This window comes from Lonchura striata, chromosome 29 (assembly GCF_046129695.1).
Source record: "Lonchura striata isolate bLonStr1 chromosome 29, bLonStr1.mat, whole genome shotgun sequence".
NCBI classification, from domain to species: domain Eukaryota; kingdom Metazoa; phylum Chordata; class Aves; order Passeriformes; family Estrildidae; genus Lonchura; species Lonchura striata.
In genome coordinates this window covers 2,113,355-2,128,739 of record NC_134631.1, presented here as the reverse complement: position 1 = coordinate 2,128,739, position 15,385 = coordinate 2,113,355, and the positions used below count along the sequence as shown (strand labels likewise).

At 56.4% G+C, this 15,385-nt stretch overlaps 1 protein-coding gene across 1 annotated transcript in view; it reads right to left on the bottom strand.

Moving 5' to 3' along the window:
• LOC144247628 (uncharacterized) overlaps nt 1–15,385 on the bottom strand; it is a 643,963-nt gene that overhangs the window by 210,124 nt on the left and 418,454 nt on the right. Inside the window, 1 exon segment of the mRNA XM_077788936.1 lies at nt 13,547–14,222. Within this exon segment, the coding sequence (XP_077645062.1) occupies nt 13,547–14,222 (676 nt within the window).

The window sequence follows — 15,385 nt, the reverse complement described above, 5'->3', positions numbered from 1 at the left end:
AGGACACACGGCCAGAGACATTTGGCCTTGCAAGCTCTGCAGAAATGGCCCCTCAGCTGTCAGCCTCCCAGCTCTAACCACATTCTCTGCACCTACAGTCTTCTCAAATGGCCTCAACACTCTCATTATTATTTTGCAAGCAGGAGGTAATTCTGGTTCTGTGAAAACAGAGCAAAACAGCCAGTAACCCTTTAGCAATTCTATGGGATTTAGTAATGATTTCAGATGCAGCTGCTCTGTTTGGGATTGCACAACAAAGCAAACACACACATCCATTGCTCAGGTGATCCCTGTCACAGGCTGTCACTGACCCCAGACCTAAACACAATTGCAGGGTTTAGGAGAGAGTTTTGCCCTGGACATCCACCTTCTCATTTCTTTCCCTCTCTGTGGACAGCTGAAGTGGAACTAAAGCCCCAAATTGAGCCCAAGCAGAATCTCTCCCTAATTAGGCCTTGAGGTACCCTTTAAAGATGAAAGGCAGGATGGAAAAATTGCTAAATAGTGTTCCTGTCTGCGGCTGGGGTGAAGATAAATTGGGCTCAGTCTCCAGCATTGATCCATTCACACTTTTAGATATGAAGAGCAAGCCAGCGTGTCCTGCTCTAACAGACACCGCTGCCCTCCTTGCATCCCTTTGGGCACTCCAGAAGGACCAAGTGTGTCCCAGCTGTGCTCTGCAGGCTGACACTGCTCTGCCTTCAGAGGAGCAGCCTGTGCAGGAAAGCTCTGCTGGCCCCCAGAGCTGCAGCCACAGCTCCCAGCAGAGGGGAGAGCCCTGCAGAGCTGCCAGACGTGCTGGGCGTGTTGGCACTGACCTCTCCTCCAGTGGCCCTGTCGAGTCCTTTGGAAACGGTTCCGAAAGCCCTGGAGACAAAACAGCAGAGAAGAAAGAAGCAGCGCTTGAGGCCCTGGGAGTGAAAGCCAGCCCAGACAGGAGATCTCTGCTGCCTGCAGCGCTCACAAACACCTGGGTGCATCGACCCTTGTAACAACAGCGCAGCAGCCACCAGCCCTCTGCCATGCCAGGTGTGCAAGGGAAAACTGAGACCCAACACGAAGGAATTGGGCTGGAGCAAATCCCAAATGTCCACGCTGAATTGCTTTAGTTCAAAACCTGAAGTGAGCAATGGGTGTCTAAAGAACTGGAAAAGAATGCATTTCATCCTTTTCCATTTCCTGCCTAAGACCTGCAGGATCCACAAGGGCCCTGCCATCAGGCAGGTGATGCATTTTCCCCCAGAGTGCATCAGCTCTGTGTCTGTTGCTGAATGCATGGGCTCTACGAGCTGTGCTAGAATAGAGCACTCATTAGTTCATCGCTAGTTCCTGTTTCCAAACCATTAGGTTGTTAATGTTGACCAGAGAACATTTTTTGAAGTAAAATATTTGAAAGAAATGGCCTTGACAACTCTTTTCTGACAGTCACCAGATGGTGAGTAGCTCTTTTAGGCAATCCAGCTCCAGACACAGAAGATCTTCCAGGTCCTGCTCCTTGCTGCAGGCAGGACACTGCCAGCCTCAGGGGCCTGTGACAGCTCCTTCTGACCAGAGTTCTCAATTCTGATCAGGACTGAGAGACAGCAGGATGGCACCCCAGTGTCTGAAGGTGTTTGGAGCTCTCCTGACTTCTCCCTTGATCCTGCACCAGCACAACCCCTGGGCTGCTTGTGCAGAAGTAGCTGCCATGCACTTACCCTTGGCCAATCTGCTCCACTTCCAGGTATTTCTCAGCAGGCTCCGCCACGCTCATGATGTTCCCTGAAAGAAACCACGTGGAAGAGGCTCCCTACCAGAGCGAGACCCCGCCAGAGCAGAGCCAGAATGCAGCCCCACTCCCTGGGGCCGTGAGCCCCTTGGTCTCAGCTGGGGAAGGACAATAAATGCCCCTGTGACATTCAGCTTCAGAGCAACGCTGGCTGCAGCTGATGCCGAGACACACACACAGCCCCTGCTCTGAACACAGGAACAGAGCAGACGTACTCAGCTGCACCAGGCACCACTCCCCTCTCCCCTCTGGCTGCAGGGCTGTGCTGCTGTCAGAACCTTCAGCCCAGGATCCCACAGGGGAGGGAGGTTCCGTGTCCTCTTCCCAAGCACAGGGAGGTTCTCCATCCTCTTCCCAAGCACAGGGAGGTTCTGGGTCCTCTTCCCAAAATGCTGCAGGTTCGCCATCATCTTTCCAAGCCACAGGACATTCACTGTCCTCTTCCCATGCTGGGAGAAGTTCAGCCTCCTCTTCCCAAGGCACAGGATGTCCTCTGTCCTCATCCCACACCATGGGGGCTTGGCCATCCTCGTCCCGCACCAGGGGACATCCACCGCCCTCGTCCCACGCCGGGAGATGTCCACTGTCCTTGTCCCACGCCGCGGGAGCCTCGCCGCTGTATTCCCACAGCGCGGGATGTTCGCCCTTGTCTCCCAGAGCAGCGGGAAGTTCACTGTCATCTCCCGGCACCGAGGGAAGTTCACCAGCGTCCCCCAGAACAGCGGGGAGCTCACTGCTGTCTTCCTCCTCTTTGGCCTCCTCTTGGGAAGCAGAGGGAGCCAGAGGAGGGGCTGGTGCTGCTTTTGTGCCCTGTGGACAGACGGCAGCGTGAGGGACGGGAAGTTCTATCTCAGTGATCACCTTATTTATCCTCAGCTGCACATCCAGCTGCACTAAGCAGAAATTGGGTTTGACGCCCTTCAAACTAACAATGGGCTAAAGTCGACATTGCCACTTATTGTTGGGAAAACGATATTCCACTGTGGCTAAAGCCAGCAAGCAATCCTCTGCCTGCAAAACCAGACCTGCAGCCCTTCAAAAGCTCTGCAGCAGAAAAGGAGAAATCTGCTGGGATCCCGCTGCTGCTGCTGCTGCTGCTGCAAAGACTCTGACAGGAACTTTCCTTCAGCCTCCCAGGCTGGCACTCAGCTGCCACACGCCGAGCTCACAGCTTGCTGCACAATTCCAAACACCAAAGGTTCCTTTCCCACTCACCGGAGGAGGAGCTGCTCGGAATCCACACATGAGGTGCCCTGCAACAGGAGAGGGAACATGAACCCGATGCTGTCAGGAAAAAACTGCCTGTGGTGGGAAATGCCATGGAGCAGGGCAACCCCGAGAGAGCATTTTGCTTTCCCAGCGTCCCTCCAGGAGCCACAGTCCCTTCCCACAGCAAGAGAACAGCACAAAATGCTGGGCTGGGTCGGTTCTTGGCTGGGCAGGGAGTTCCCGGCTCTGCTGCCACAGACTCCCCGCTGGAGGGAACAGAACCCACCAGGGCTCATTGCAAATGCTGTGCACGCCCCACTGGCTGCAGACACCCCCTTTTTCAGCTGCAGCTGCTGGCAGGAGCTCTCCCAAAGCAATGGTGCCTTCATGGCCATTTGGTTACAAAGTCAGCTCGGGTCCAGAGGGAGAACAGAAAGCACACAGCAAGCCCAAAGCCACAGCACCGAGGGAAAACCTCGACTTACGTGCCAAGTGGGTTAAAAAATAGCCCGAATAAGCCACAGAGTACAGCGTGCAAACTGCAGCAGCCACGTGCTGGATCATTTTGGTGCACTGCACACGTCTGTAGACTGCAGCCCTGCAAGCACACAAGGACACCCGTCAGGGCTGGGCTGGTGCTGAGAATGCCTCGGGCAGGAGGATCCTCCGGCAACGAGCAGTGCCCAGAGCCACTGGGGACACTGAGGCCTCCGTGTCCCACAGCCACGGGAGCACCTCGGGGACGTGGCAGTGCTCCTGTGACATCACAGCAGCAGCTCACGCAGAAACCGCCCGGAAGGTTCTCCTGGGTCACAAAGGAGCACAAAGAACCCTCCCAGGGCACAGCCTATTGCCCAAAGGCTCCAGGAGGAGCTCTGAAAATGCAGCAAACAGGGACACCCCATAGCCCAGCCTGAACACTGAGGAGGAACAAGGACGGGAGCACAGCAGAGGAAACAGGACCTTTAGTCACTGCTACTTCTGACTAAAGCCAGCAAGCCGTGTTCCCGCGGGGATCTTTGTTCTCGCTCTAAAAACAAGCAAGGTGCTCCACTCTAAATATACAGAAGGCAGGAACTGGGCAGGAGGTGGGATTAGGAAGGAGGAGGAGGAGGGAGAGAGGAAAAGGAGGAGGAAGAGGAGGATCAGGAGCAGGAAAAGGAGGAGAAACAGGAGGTTCCAGTGCCCCCTGAGGCCGCAGCACCCTTGGCCCCGGGACCATCGCCCCCAGCTCATCCTGCAGGTGAGAGGGGAGGGGGAGCTCGCCCCAAATCTATCGGGGGGTCCCTGAGAGGGTTTTTTATTGGGGTGTGTTGGGAGCTTGCAGACTGTGGAATTGAGCCCCAGATGTCGTCTGGGAGGCCCAAATAAACCCTGGGAGGTTTTTTTCTCTGTGTGTGTGTAGGTTTGGATCTTGCAGGACCCCAAAGCTGAGCCCCTTGCGGGATCTTTGGGAGTCCACGTGGCCATTGCCCAGTGTCACCAGGGGGAGGACATTGTCCTGGGGACCCCCGGGGGAGCAGAGGAGGGGAACCCCTGGGACCCCCGGAGTGGGGAGAGCAGAGAGGGGCGATCCTGGAGCTGGGGGACCCCGGCTGGCTGGAAAGGGGGGGAGCCGGAGAGGAGGGACCCCTGGGACACCTGGGATCTCAGAGTAGAGCATCAGGGGAAAAGGGACCCATGCAGCCCCAACAGCCCCTGGATCATCCCTAAGCAGGACACCTGAGAAGGGGGAACCCCTGGAGCCATTGGACCCCCATCATCCCAAGGAACCTCAAAAGTGGAGAGATCAGAGATAGGGAACTCCTGGCAGAGTTGTTTTGGGCTGAACCTTGATATTGTGGAGATTTTCATGGACACAAGAGTCCTGCTGAGTTCTAGGGATGGACTTGGGCAGGAGGAACTTCCAGTCCAAGGTGCTCTCCTCTTGTTTTTCCCCCAAACCAGGATTTGTCATTCCCTGCACATGGCTGGATGGAGGAGGAGGAAAAGCCCCGGAGATGCTGCAGGAGGAGGAGCTGCAAACCCAGCCCAGGGAGCTGCGGGGAGGAAAGAGCCCCCCTGAGCCAGGAAGGCAGGCGGAGATCCAGGCGGAGCTCGGAGCTGATGGAGAAGCCTCATGGCAGGGAGAAGCCCCACAAGTGCTTGGAATGTTGGAAGGGTTTCAGCTGGAGATCCAGCCTCATCCGGCACCAGAGGATCCAAACTGGGGAATGGCCCTATGAGTGCTTGGAATGTCAGAAGAGCTTCAGGTGGAATTCAGAAATCGTCACTCACCAGCACCTCCACACCAGGGAGGCCCTGCGGGTGTCCTGAGTGGGGGCAGAGCTTCGTGCGCTGCTCCAGCTCCATCCCCATGGGAGGATCCGGGCTGGATGATCCCCAGTTGTTGCAGCCTGAGCTGCTACAAGGAGAGTCCAGGGTAAAGAAGCAGAAAAGGCCTTTGCATGGTATCCACAGATGTTTGATTCAGCCATGCCGTGCGATGTTCAGGGTTTTCCCCAGCACACTCATCCCCCTGCTCCAATTCTCAGCTCTCCCTGTCCCGAGGAGTCGGGGTGGGGGTGACCCTGGTCCCTGGGCAGTACAAAGATGAGGCCCAGTCAGGGAACAGGGAGGGAGTGGCCCAGGGACACAGGAACAGACACAGGAACAGGGAAAGGAGCAAACAGAGTCCAACAGCCCCTTGAGGGAAGCCTCCCGTGTCTCCCCAAACCAGGGAAATGCCCCCCAGGGTCCCCACAATTCCCCTTTTTATATTATTAAGAAAGCTTCTCTGGAGGATCAACTGAATCAACACAAAATGATAAAAACAATCAAAAGCGCTCATACGACAATTTTCAAAATGCAAACAATTCTGAGTCTCTAATGTCCAAATAGATTTTCTTAGAGCTGGCAGGAGGGATGTGGGGTTTTCTTAGTCCAGTTTATCAGGAGAGGGAGTCAGGAGCCTTCAGTAGGGACTGGTTCTCTGGCCCCTGTGGCAGTGCTGCTGGCTGTGACAGACTCTGTACAAGGTAATGTAGGTGGTGGTGTGCCTGTTGGAAACTCCAAATAGAAATCATTACCTTTTAAGAAAAAGATGGTTACTTTAGGAAAACTTTCCTTTCTTCCCCCCCAGTTACACTCCTTCAGGTATTATGAAGGAACTCTGGGGAAAGGGACTAGTGGAGGGAGGCCATGGAAAGGGGGAAAAGGAGGTAGGAATTTGTGGGAACATAAAAAAGGGGTAATAGGACAACGGAAAGGAAACGGGGAAAGTGGGAGGGGGGCAGGGAGGCCACAGGAATTGGGGAAGGGTATTAGAAGAAGTGGGATTTATCAGACTGGAAAGTTGTTTTGATATGGAGGTGGCATCTTGGATGGAGGGCGGCTTATCGGTATTCTGTGCTCTTTCAGCTTTTAGGCTGTTGCTGGGACTTGGTTCTTAGTTTTGGGTTTTATTTCCCCGGTAGGAGTGTGGAGGACTTCCATGACATGGGTAATATTTCACATGTTTGCTACCTTGCACTGGAACTCCACCAGGCCCTGTCACATCGGCTGCTTGGGGGCCTTTTCTTCCTTGTATTATATTAAATTCCACAATTTCTACATCTCCTAGACCGTGGAGTTATTTCCTGGGGTTATTCTTTTTTATAGCAGTCTGATGAACAAGCACATCTTGTTTGTTATCATTCTGGGTTATGAAACGGTATCTGTTTTTGACATTGAACCATTTCCTGTCCCCAGAACGTTCATGGCAAGGACTTTTTTACCTTGGCCAGCGGGTTTGCGTGTGTGTTGGTGATGCTGGACGTGGCGCCGGTGCTGGGGCGCTGCCGTGCGGGGCTCGTCCCGCTCCCGGCGCTGGCGGCCGCGCCGAGGCTCGGCCCCTTCTCCTTCCCGGCTCTGTCCCGGCCGGTGCCCGCGGACGCTGCGGGCGCAGGAGCTCCGGAGCAGCAGCGGGGCGGGGGCGGCAGTTTCGCCCCAGGACTGCGGTTCTGAGCCGCCCCCGGCGGGGCTGCCCGCCCGCCGGCCTCGCCCGCCCGCCCTCGGCCCCGGGGCCGCGGCTGCCGCTCGTTGTCTCCGTGCGGGACCGGCCGCGCTCCCCGCCCGTTTCCCGGACGCTGCGAGGGCTGATCATTTCTAGGTGTTCTGGAGAGGGCAGCGAGGTGAGTTAAAGTGCACAGGAGGCCAGTGAGGGCAGTTTGCTTGGAAATGGCCGAACTGGCCACAGTTCAAGCACCTCTCGTTGTTAATGGGCACCACTGCCTCCCCCACCCCTTTGCTCACGGCCAGGGCTAAAGCAGTTTCTGAAGAAGAGGCCTTAGTGCAGGTGTCGACCATCTGTGGGATGAGTGGCTCTGGATCTTGGGGAAGAGCTCCGAGAATCTTTTTGGTTTCCGGGTTGGCGTTAGACATTGCCATTTTTCCCAGGAGTTCATCCCTGGCCTCTACATTATCAATTTGGTGATCGATGGCCTCTGGGAGGTGGTCAACAAACTTAACAAATGTCTCTTCAACCCCCTGATGGATTGAAGAAAAGTTTTGGACAAGGGTGGTTCCATCAGGGATTTTTAAAAGAGCAGTCTTTGCAGCAGATTTGATGTCATCTAAGACATTGTTGGGCAGCATGACCTGATCCTCTGGTCTGCTAAATTCCCCCTCTCCTGCCAAAGCCTCAATGCCTTCCTGGCCTTCGCCTAAAACTTCACTCAAGTCATACTTGGATAGGATTGGCTTTAAAAGTTTTTTCCACTGCAATAGTGCAGTGGTAATGTAATGGAAGGCATGGGGAATTAAGGTATGTCCTGTGAAAGTTTAGTCCAATACATTTTTAAAATATGGAGAATTGAGGCCGTAGTCTCTGGCCACTTTTCTCAACTCCTTCACCTCAGTGTGAGGAATCCGCTCCCATCGCGGCTCCTTTCCCCGTTTAATGACGACAGGCGCCGCAAGGCAATCGAGATCTCCCACCAAGTCCAGGTCCCCATCCCGCAGGGCTCCTCCCTGATCCGTGTCCAGCCTCCTCCCGGCCTGTTGTTACTGCCGGGGTGCCGCCGTCCTCATCCTCTTCGGAAGGTGGGTCGGGGCGGGCTGGAGCGCGCAGCCTCCGGCGGAGCGGTGGGGCCCGGTGACTCGGGGCCTGCAGGCCAGCATGGCGGGCTTCCAGCCAGGCCCGCGTTCGGTTCCGCGGCGTGGGAACCGGGATGGGCTGGAGAAGGAGGGAACCACCCTCAAGGGCCCACTCGGGGATGTGGGCAGGGGACAGAAGGGGCTGGTCCCGACGGTGACACCATCGACGCAGCTGCGAGCGCAGGGGAGGGACCCGAGGCGGGGCTGTACAACTGACATTCCTGGAGCTGGGGACCAAACTGGGGACAGGGCAGTCGGGGACAAGGGAGCGGGGAAGGCTCGGGCTGGAGTGGCCAGGGCCAGCCCGAGAGAGGGACTGAGTGGGGCTGGAGGCAGCAGGGAGTAGGTGACAGCCCTGTGCCCGTGGGCAGGGTCTGGCTCCCATCCCACCCTTAGGGGAAGCAGGGTTAGGATCAGGGAGGGAGGAACACGGGGAACAAAAACCAGGGACCCAACTTTCTCACTTAGGCTTTACTAATTTAAAAATCAAATTGAAAATAGGATTAAACTTGCCCACTTTATAATTCCCCCCCACTTGTATATCATAAATGCATCACCCAACTTTCCCCCAGAATGAAAGTGACAAAACATCTTCCTGGGAAGCCTCAGGAAAGTGCTCAAACAAAAACCGAACAAAAGTTTTAAGATCCCTCTTTTTAAATGAAACATTCCCTAGTACTAAAGTTGCTTTAATATGAATATAAATCTCTCGTTGAGCTGGGGATAAATGATTGTCCATGTTCCCCAAACAACCCAAAATTCCCCCCCACGAGGCAAAAGGATTAACTGAAGATAAATGTGTTCATGTGTGGTGCTCTCCCCTGGGCACCTGGCAGCCCACGCTGCGAGTACTCACCAATGCGAGGGACACAAAGGAAAAGCGAAACCTCGAGGGGGCTGGTGGGCTCCTGCCGGTCCTTTGGATTCTGAAAGCTTCCCTTCCAAAGCGGCAGCCTTCCCTCAGAATTCCAAAGGGGTGCCGGCAGGCCAGGAGAAACAGTCCTCACAAAGCGAAGGAAGAAGCTCCTCCTGGAGCTGGTCCCAAACAGCGCTTGAATTCCCGAAGATCCCGGATCCGATGACCTTCAGGAGACGCTCTCCGGGACTGGACAACTGCCCAAGGTCCCTGTTCTGGGAGCCATTTGTTCCAGCCTGAACTGCTACAAGGAGAGTGCCGGGTAAAGAAGCAGAAAAGGCCTTTGCATGGTATCCACAGATACCACGGGACAGAGACTCCAGGGACAGCAGCCAGGTACTGCAACAGCGACCCGCACGTTATGGAGCAAAGAAGGACTGCGGTGGGCTGGCTCTGCCGGTACAACCACGAGTATCTCAGCCCGTTCCTCACGGAGCGCCGAGGTGAGCGTGGGGCAGAGCGTGTGCCCTCGAGCCCTGCTCTGGCAATGACCCTGAGGCCCCTCAAAACCTCCCTGGGAATCGCCCCAGAGCCCTCAGCCCTCCTTGTGCCCATCCCCGAGACCTTCTGTCCCTTCCACTGACCCCGTGGCTCTCCCAGTCCATCCCAGTCTCTCCCAGTGCCTCCCGGCTGTCCATCTCAGCCTGGCGTGGCGCTGCCGCCCCTCAGCCAATCAGAGAGCGAGTCTCTGATGACTCATCAGTTGCCAGGCAGACCCGCAGCGCCGCGTGCCCCGCACTGGACTCGGCCTCCCAGTGCCGCGCGCTTCATTCCCAGTTCCTCCCAGTGCCGCCCCAGTCCCTCCCACTCCTTCCCAGCCCATTCCCAGTTCCTCCCAGTGCCGCCCCGGACCCTCCCACTCCTTCCCAGCCCATTCCCAGTTCCTCCCAGTACCGCCCCAGTCCCTCCCACTCCTTCCCAGCCCATTCCCAGTTCCTCCCAATGCCGCCCCAGTCCCTCCCACTCCTTCCCAGCCCATTCCCAGTTCCTCCCAGTACCGCCCCAGTCCCTCCCACTCCTTCCCAGCCCATTCCCAGTTCCTCCCCAGTTCACTCCGAGATCTCCACCCTCTTTGCCAGTGCCCCCCATCCCCTCCCATCTCTCTGAGTGCCACCCCAATCCTTCCCAGTCCACTCCCAGTCTGCCCCAAGGCCACACCACGCCTCCCCTCTCTCTCCCAGTTCCCCACAGTTGATCCCAGTGTGTCCCCGCTCTCTCCGAGTGACCCCCAGCGTGTCCATCTCGCTGCTGCCCTCGAGTTCCCAGCCCAGCCCCGGCCGCCTGCTCCCATCCAGCTGAGGTGGTTCCAGGTCCAGCAGGAGCTCTCTGTGGTGGCCACTGATGTGGTCCCCAGTGGGGACTGGACCTACCAGCTCCTGGTGCTGCTGGAAACCCCAACCCGGGCCGGACTCACCTCCACCTGCCAGGTGGAGCACGTCACCCCGGAGCACCCTGTGAGCCGGAACTGAGGTACGAGGGAGGAATTGGGGGCACTGGGAGAGCCACTGGAATATGCTGGGAGCAACTGGGAGTGAGCTGGAGAGAGCCTGGTTTCAACTGGGAGAGAAGGTTGTGGGTTTGGAAGGGCTAAGAAAGTGTTTGAAGGATTCTGGGGAGGGTAGGAGGGTGGGATGGGGTTCTGGGGGTCCCTGGAGGGCACTGGGATGTGACTGGGAGAGGATTTGGGGGTCCTGGGGCAGTGGGGGCAACTGGAAGGAGGCTGTGGGATTCTGAGAGGGACAGGAGGGGCTTTGGTGGGTCCTGAGGAGGTCAGGAAGGGATCAAGAGGGAGGTTTCAGGGGATCCTGAGTGGGTTGGGAGCGACCAGGAGGGTGCTTGGAGGGGCCTGGGTGCCTGTGAGAGTTTTTGGGAGATCCTGACCCCTGTGGAAACCCCAGAGATGCTGCTGGATGCTGCCGCAGCAAGATGCTGACAGGAACTGGAGACTCCTGAGTTGGGTTTTATCTTCCTGGCACTGGGGATCGGCGCAAGGAAGTCTGGGGGATCCCCTGAGTCGTGTCCCCTCTCCTCTGGAGTGTGTGTGCTCCCTGGGGCCCCCAGCCCAGTGTCACCCCCTTTTCTCTGCTGTCGTGGTTTGACACGGAAAGAGAATTTTTTTCCGGAAGGAAGAGGTCAATTTGGATATTGACCAATTGAAAGTAGACACGCCTCTGAGAACACAGAGGGGTTGAAAGCAGAATTCCCAGGGGAACTCGCTCTCTTTGGTTCCGGTCAGCGTGCAGTGCAGCCTCTCCCCTGCCCGGCCACGAGCTGGGCGGGGGAGGTGAAGCCCCATGGCCTGATGGAGGTAAGACCGAAGGGTGGAGGGACTGGAACCGGGCTGGCCCCTGCAGATGGAAGGGTGGAAGAAATCTGGGATGTCTCCATTCCCCCCCCCCAGAGTTTCTCTCCCGAGAGGGAGAGAGGAAGCCATGAGGAAGGAGGAGCGGGGGGGGAGCTGCAAGGTGCCCAGTGCGTGGGAGTTGCTGGATGTCCAGGCTTTGAGCCATCCTTTGAGTTCGGACTTTTAACCCTTCCTTGAGAAATGAAAGCTTGTGAATTTTTCCTTCCCCTCCTCAGTTTGAAAGAGAGGAAGAGGGACACCTTGGACCCTGGGATGTTGGGAGGAGGAATTCTGGATGGGAGGGGGACAAGGAGTGGCTTTTGGCTGGACTTTTCCGTGTTAGCCACAACCTCAACCAATCTTCTCCTTCAAGAGGGACTGTGTTTTGGGAGGATGCCAGTGAGTCAAGAGACCTGCTTCAGCTGGGAAACGACAAAAGTGGAGTGAACAGAGAAAAGGTTAGGGGGTTTGTGGTGGCGCCCCCTTGTCCTGGAAAGGAAAGAGAAGAGAAGAAGATCTCTGTTCTTGAGCCCTCGGCCCCAGGGGAAAATGGGGGGGACTGTGGTCCCAAACAGTGAAAAACTGAACTGTTGTTTTTCTCCCCTCTTGGCAGGGCATCCTTGAAAGGAAAAAATCCTAAAAGCAGTCTGTCCATCCATGCATTGGTGGTGAGAGCATTGTGCATGGAAAGGAGAAGGGTCACCATGGCAAACTTTTTCTCCGGGCGGTGACATGTGTGACATGGAAACACAGGATGTGGAGCTGTGTTTCTTGGGGGGTCTGTGGCACAGGAGAGACTCTGTTCCCTCGATGGACTGAGTATCGGTTGTTTGGAGGGTGGAAACCTGATTGGGGTCCAGATTGTGTCTCACTGTGGTTTGTTGGAGTTGGGTGGTGGGGGGAGGAATGTTTTGCAAGGTTTTCATTTGATCTTTGTGTGTTTTTTTTTCCCTTCTTTAGTTTTCTCTTTTCTTTAGTAGTAGTAGTTTAATAAAGTTTTTTTCTGTTATTAAGCTTGGGCCTGCTTTGCTCTGTTCTAGATTCCACTTCACAGCATTCAAGGGAGGGATCACATTTTCATGGGGGCACTGGCATTGTGCCAGTGTCAAACCATGACATCTGCCCACAGAGCTCCTGAGCCGCCAGCGGCCGCAGCCCCTCCCCGTGGCCTCGGGCCCAGCCAGGACCCCCCCCCAGCTGTATCCCCACGCTGATTTTGGGGTGATTGAGTGCCCCCAGCCCTGCTGTCACTCTGCCCCTGCCCCCTGCTCCCAGTGTTCCCAGTAAAGCTTCCCAGTTAAACCCAGCCCAGTTCATGGGGGCACTGGGGAGGGACTTGGGGGGACCCCACGGCGGGGCCGGCACTGGGCAGGGAGGGCGGGTCCAGGTGGGGAACACTGCCTGCTGCGGGTCTGCCCGGCAACTGGTGAGTCATCAGCCCCGCTCGCTCTCATTGGCTGACTCTTCTCCACCGCGTTCTCTCATTGGCTGAGGAGAGGCCCGGCAGTGCAGAGAAGGAACGGGAGAGATCCCGCCCCGAGCACCGGCACGGGGACAACAGACCCGGCCTGGGCACAGGGAGGGAATTTATTACCAACCAAACCACGGCAGCACCAGGAGAAGGGAAAGAAATCCCTCCAGCACCTTCCCCCACCCAACGGGGATCACCCACAACAGGGTTATCCACCATGGAGAGACGGGGACATCCGAGTTTAGAACAAAGCCAATTTTATTGAGTGTACCAGGTGTTTATACAGGGATTGACTTGTATGGGGCTTATAGAGGGCTCTGTTTTTGGTAACAATTTGCCATTGGTTACACATTCTTCGTGACATCCAGTAACCTGGGAACATTTATCTTATCACAAACACTCGCACCATTTATTCTGGTCACTTCTTGCCCAGGGAGACTAAAACTGTGTCTGTGTCTCCCACAGTTTCTGCTCAGTCAGGCCTCAGATATCGGGCCCCTTTATCAGCTCCATTGCTTTACTCTCTGTTTTATTCCCCATACAGGGGCACCAGGGCTCTGCCCAACGGTGGTCACTGGGGATCATCCAGCCCTGATCCTCCCATGGGGGATGGAGCTGCAGGAGCGCACCAAGCTCTTCCCTCACTCTCTTCCCTCACTTCAAGCTCTTCCCTCACTCTCTTCCCTCACTCATGGCACTCAAAGGGCTTCCTTTAGTGGTGCCTCCATTGGTGTCTGATCAAGACTGAGCTCTGTGAGAAGCTCTTCCCACACTTCCCACACTCGTAGGGCCTCTCCCCGGTGTGGATGCGCTGGTGCCTGATGAGGTGGGAGTTGTGTTTGAAGCCCTTCCCGCAGTCAGGGCAGCGGAAGGGCCTCTCCTCTGTGTGAATCCGCTCATGTAGGAGGACACTGGAGCTGGTCCGAAACCTCTTCCCACACTGGGGACACTCGTAGGGCCTCTCCCCAGTGTGGATGAGCTGGTGTGATCTCAGGGCAGAGCTCCACCCAAAGTTCTTCCCACATTCCAAGCACTCAAAGGGCCGTTCCCCAGTGTGGATAACCCGGTGCTGGATCAGGCCAGACCTGTCTTTGAAGCTCTTCCCACACTTCCCACACTCATAGGGCCTCTCCCCAGTGTGGATGCGCCGGTGCACGGTGAGGCTGGAGTCGTGCTTGAAGCCCTTCCCGCAGTCGGGGCAGCGGAATGGCCTCTCCTCTGTGTGACTCCGCTCGTGTCTGAGGAGATGGGAGCTTCTCTGAAACCTCTTCCCACACTCCCCACACTCGTAGGGCCGTTCCCCAGTGTGGATCCTCTGGTGCTCGATCAGGCTGGATCTCCGGCTGAAACCCTTCCCACATTCCAAGCACTTGTGGGGCTTCTCCCTGCCATGAGGCTTCTCCACCAGCTCCGAGCTCTGCCTGCATCTCCGCCCGCCTTCCTGGCTCAGGGGGACTCTTTCCTCCCTGCAGCTCCCTGGGCTGGGTTTGCAGCTCCTCCTCCTGCAGCATCTCCGGGGCTTTTCCTCCTCCTCCATCCAGCCACACCCAGGGAATGACAAATCCTGGTTTGACAGAAAAACAAGAGAAGAGCACCTTGGACTGCAGGTTCCTCCTTGCCCAAGTTGATCTCAGGAAGTCATTGGGAATCTTGTGTCTGTAAGAACCTCCATAACACCAAGATTCAGCCCAAAAATCCCACAAACTTCAAGACACAGATCAAAAACTCCCCAAACATCACAAGTCAGCAAATCCTTCTCCAAAACATAAAGATTCAGCTGCCACATAAAACCAAAGCACCAACATTTAACCCAAGAAAGCTCAGAAACAACAAGATTCACCCCCTGAAAATCTTGGATCCCCCTCTACAGTCACCTGCTGCATGTGGGGGGAGCAGCGCTCCTGGGGCTGGGGGGAGGCTGCAGACACAGGGAGGGGTGGAACCTTCTGCTGCTTCCTCTTTCTGCTCCTCCTCCTCCTCCTGTGTCTCTGCTCTTCCTCACACTCCTCTTCCTCCTGCTATTCCTCCTTCTCCTGCACAATCCCACTCTCTCCTGCCACCTGCATCGTTTGACCATTCTGTTCCTCAAGCCTGCTTCTCCTTCCCTTCTCCTCCTGCCCCCAGGCCCAGCACCCACTGCCGGCTCCCTCTTCCCCCCACACCCACCGCATCCCAGCGCAGGGGCAGGGATGGAGCTGGGGCAGGTCGGGCTGGGGCAGCGCTGGGCTCTCGGCCGCTCCCGCCCGCACTCGGTCCCCACTGCAGCCGCTCCCGCCAGGACAGCGCGGGGGGGCCCGGCCTTGGCGCTGCCCCACTCCCACCTCCCCAAATTCCCCTCGCGGGGCCATGGGGTCGAGGGGGGTTGGTCCAGGTAGGGAATGCTCAGAGGGCAAGATACCTGTACTTAAGGGAGTGACAGGAGAAGCCAACGGTGTCAGAAAATGTCATCAGTTGATGACACAGACTGCTGCTCAGACAAGGTCCTGCTCAATTCATTAACTTCCAGACGAACAACAAAGCCTTAACAGAGCCATGAATATCGTTTGCTATACAAAAGTGGGG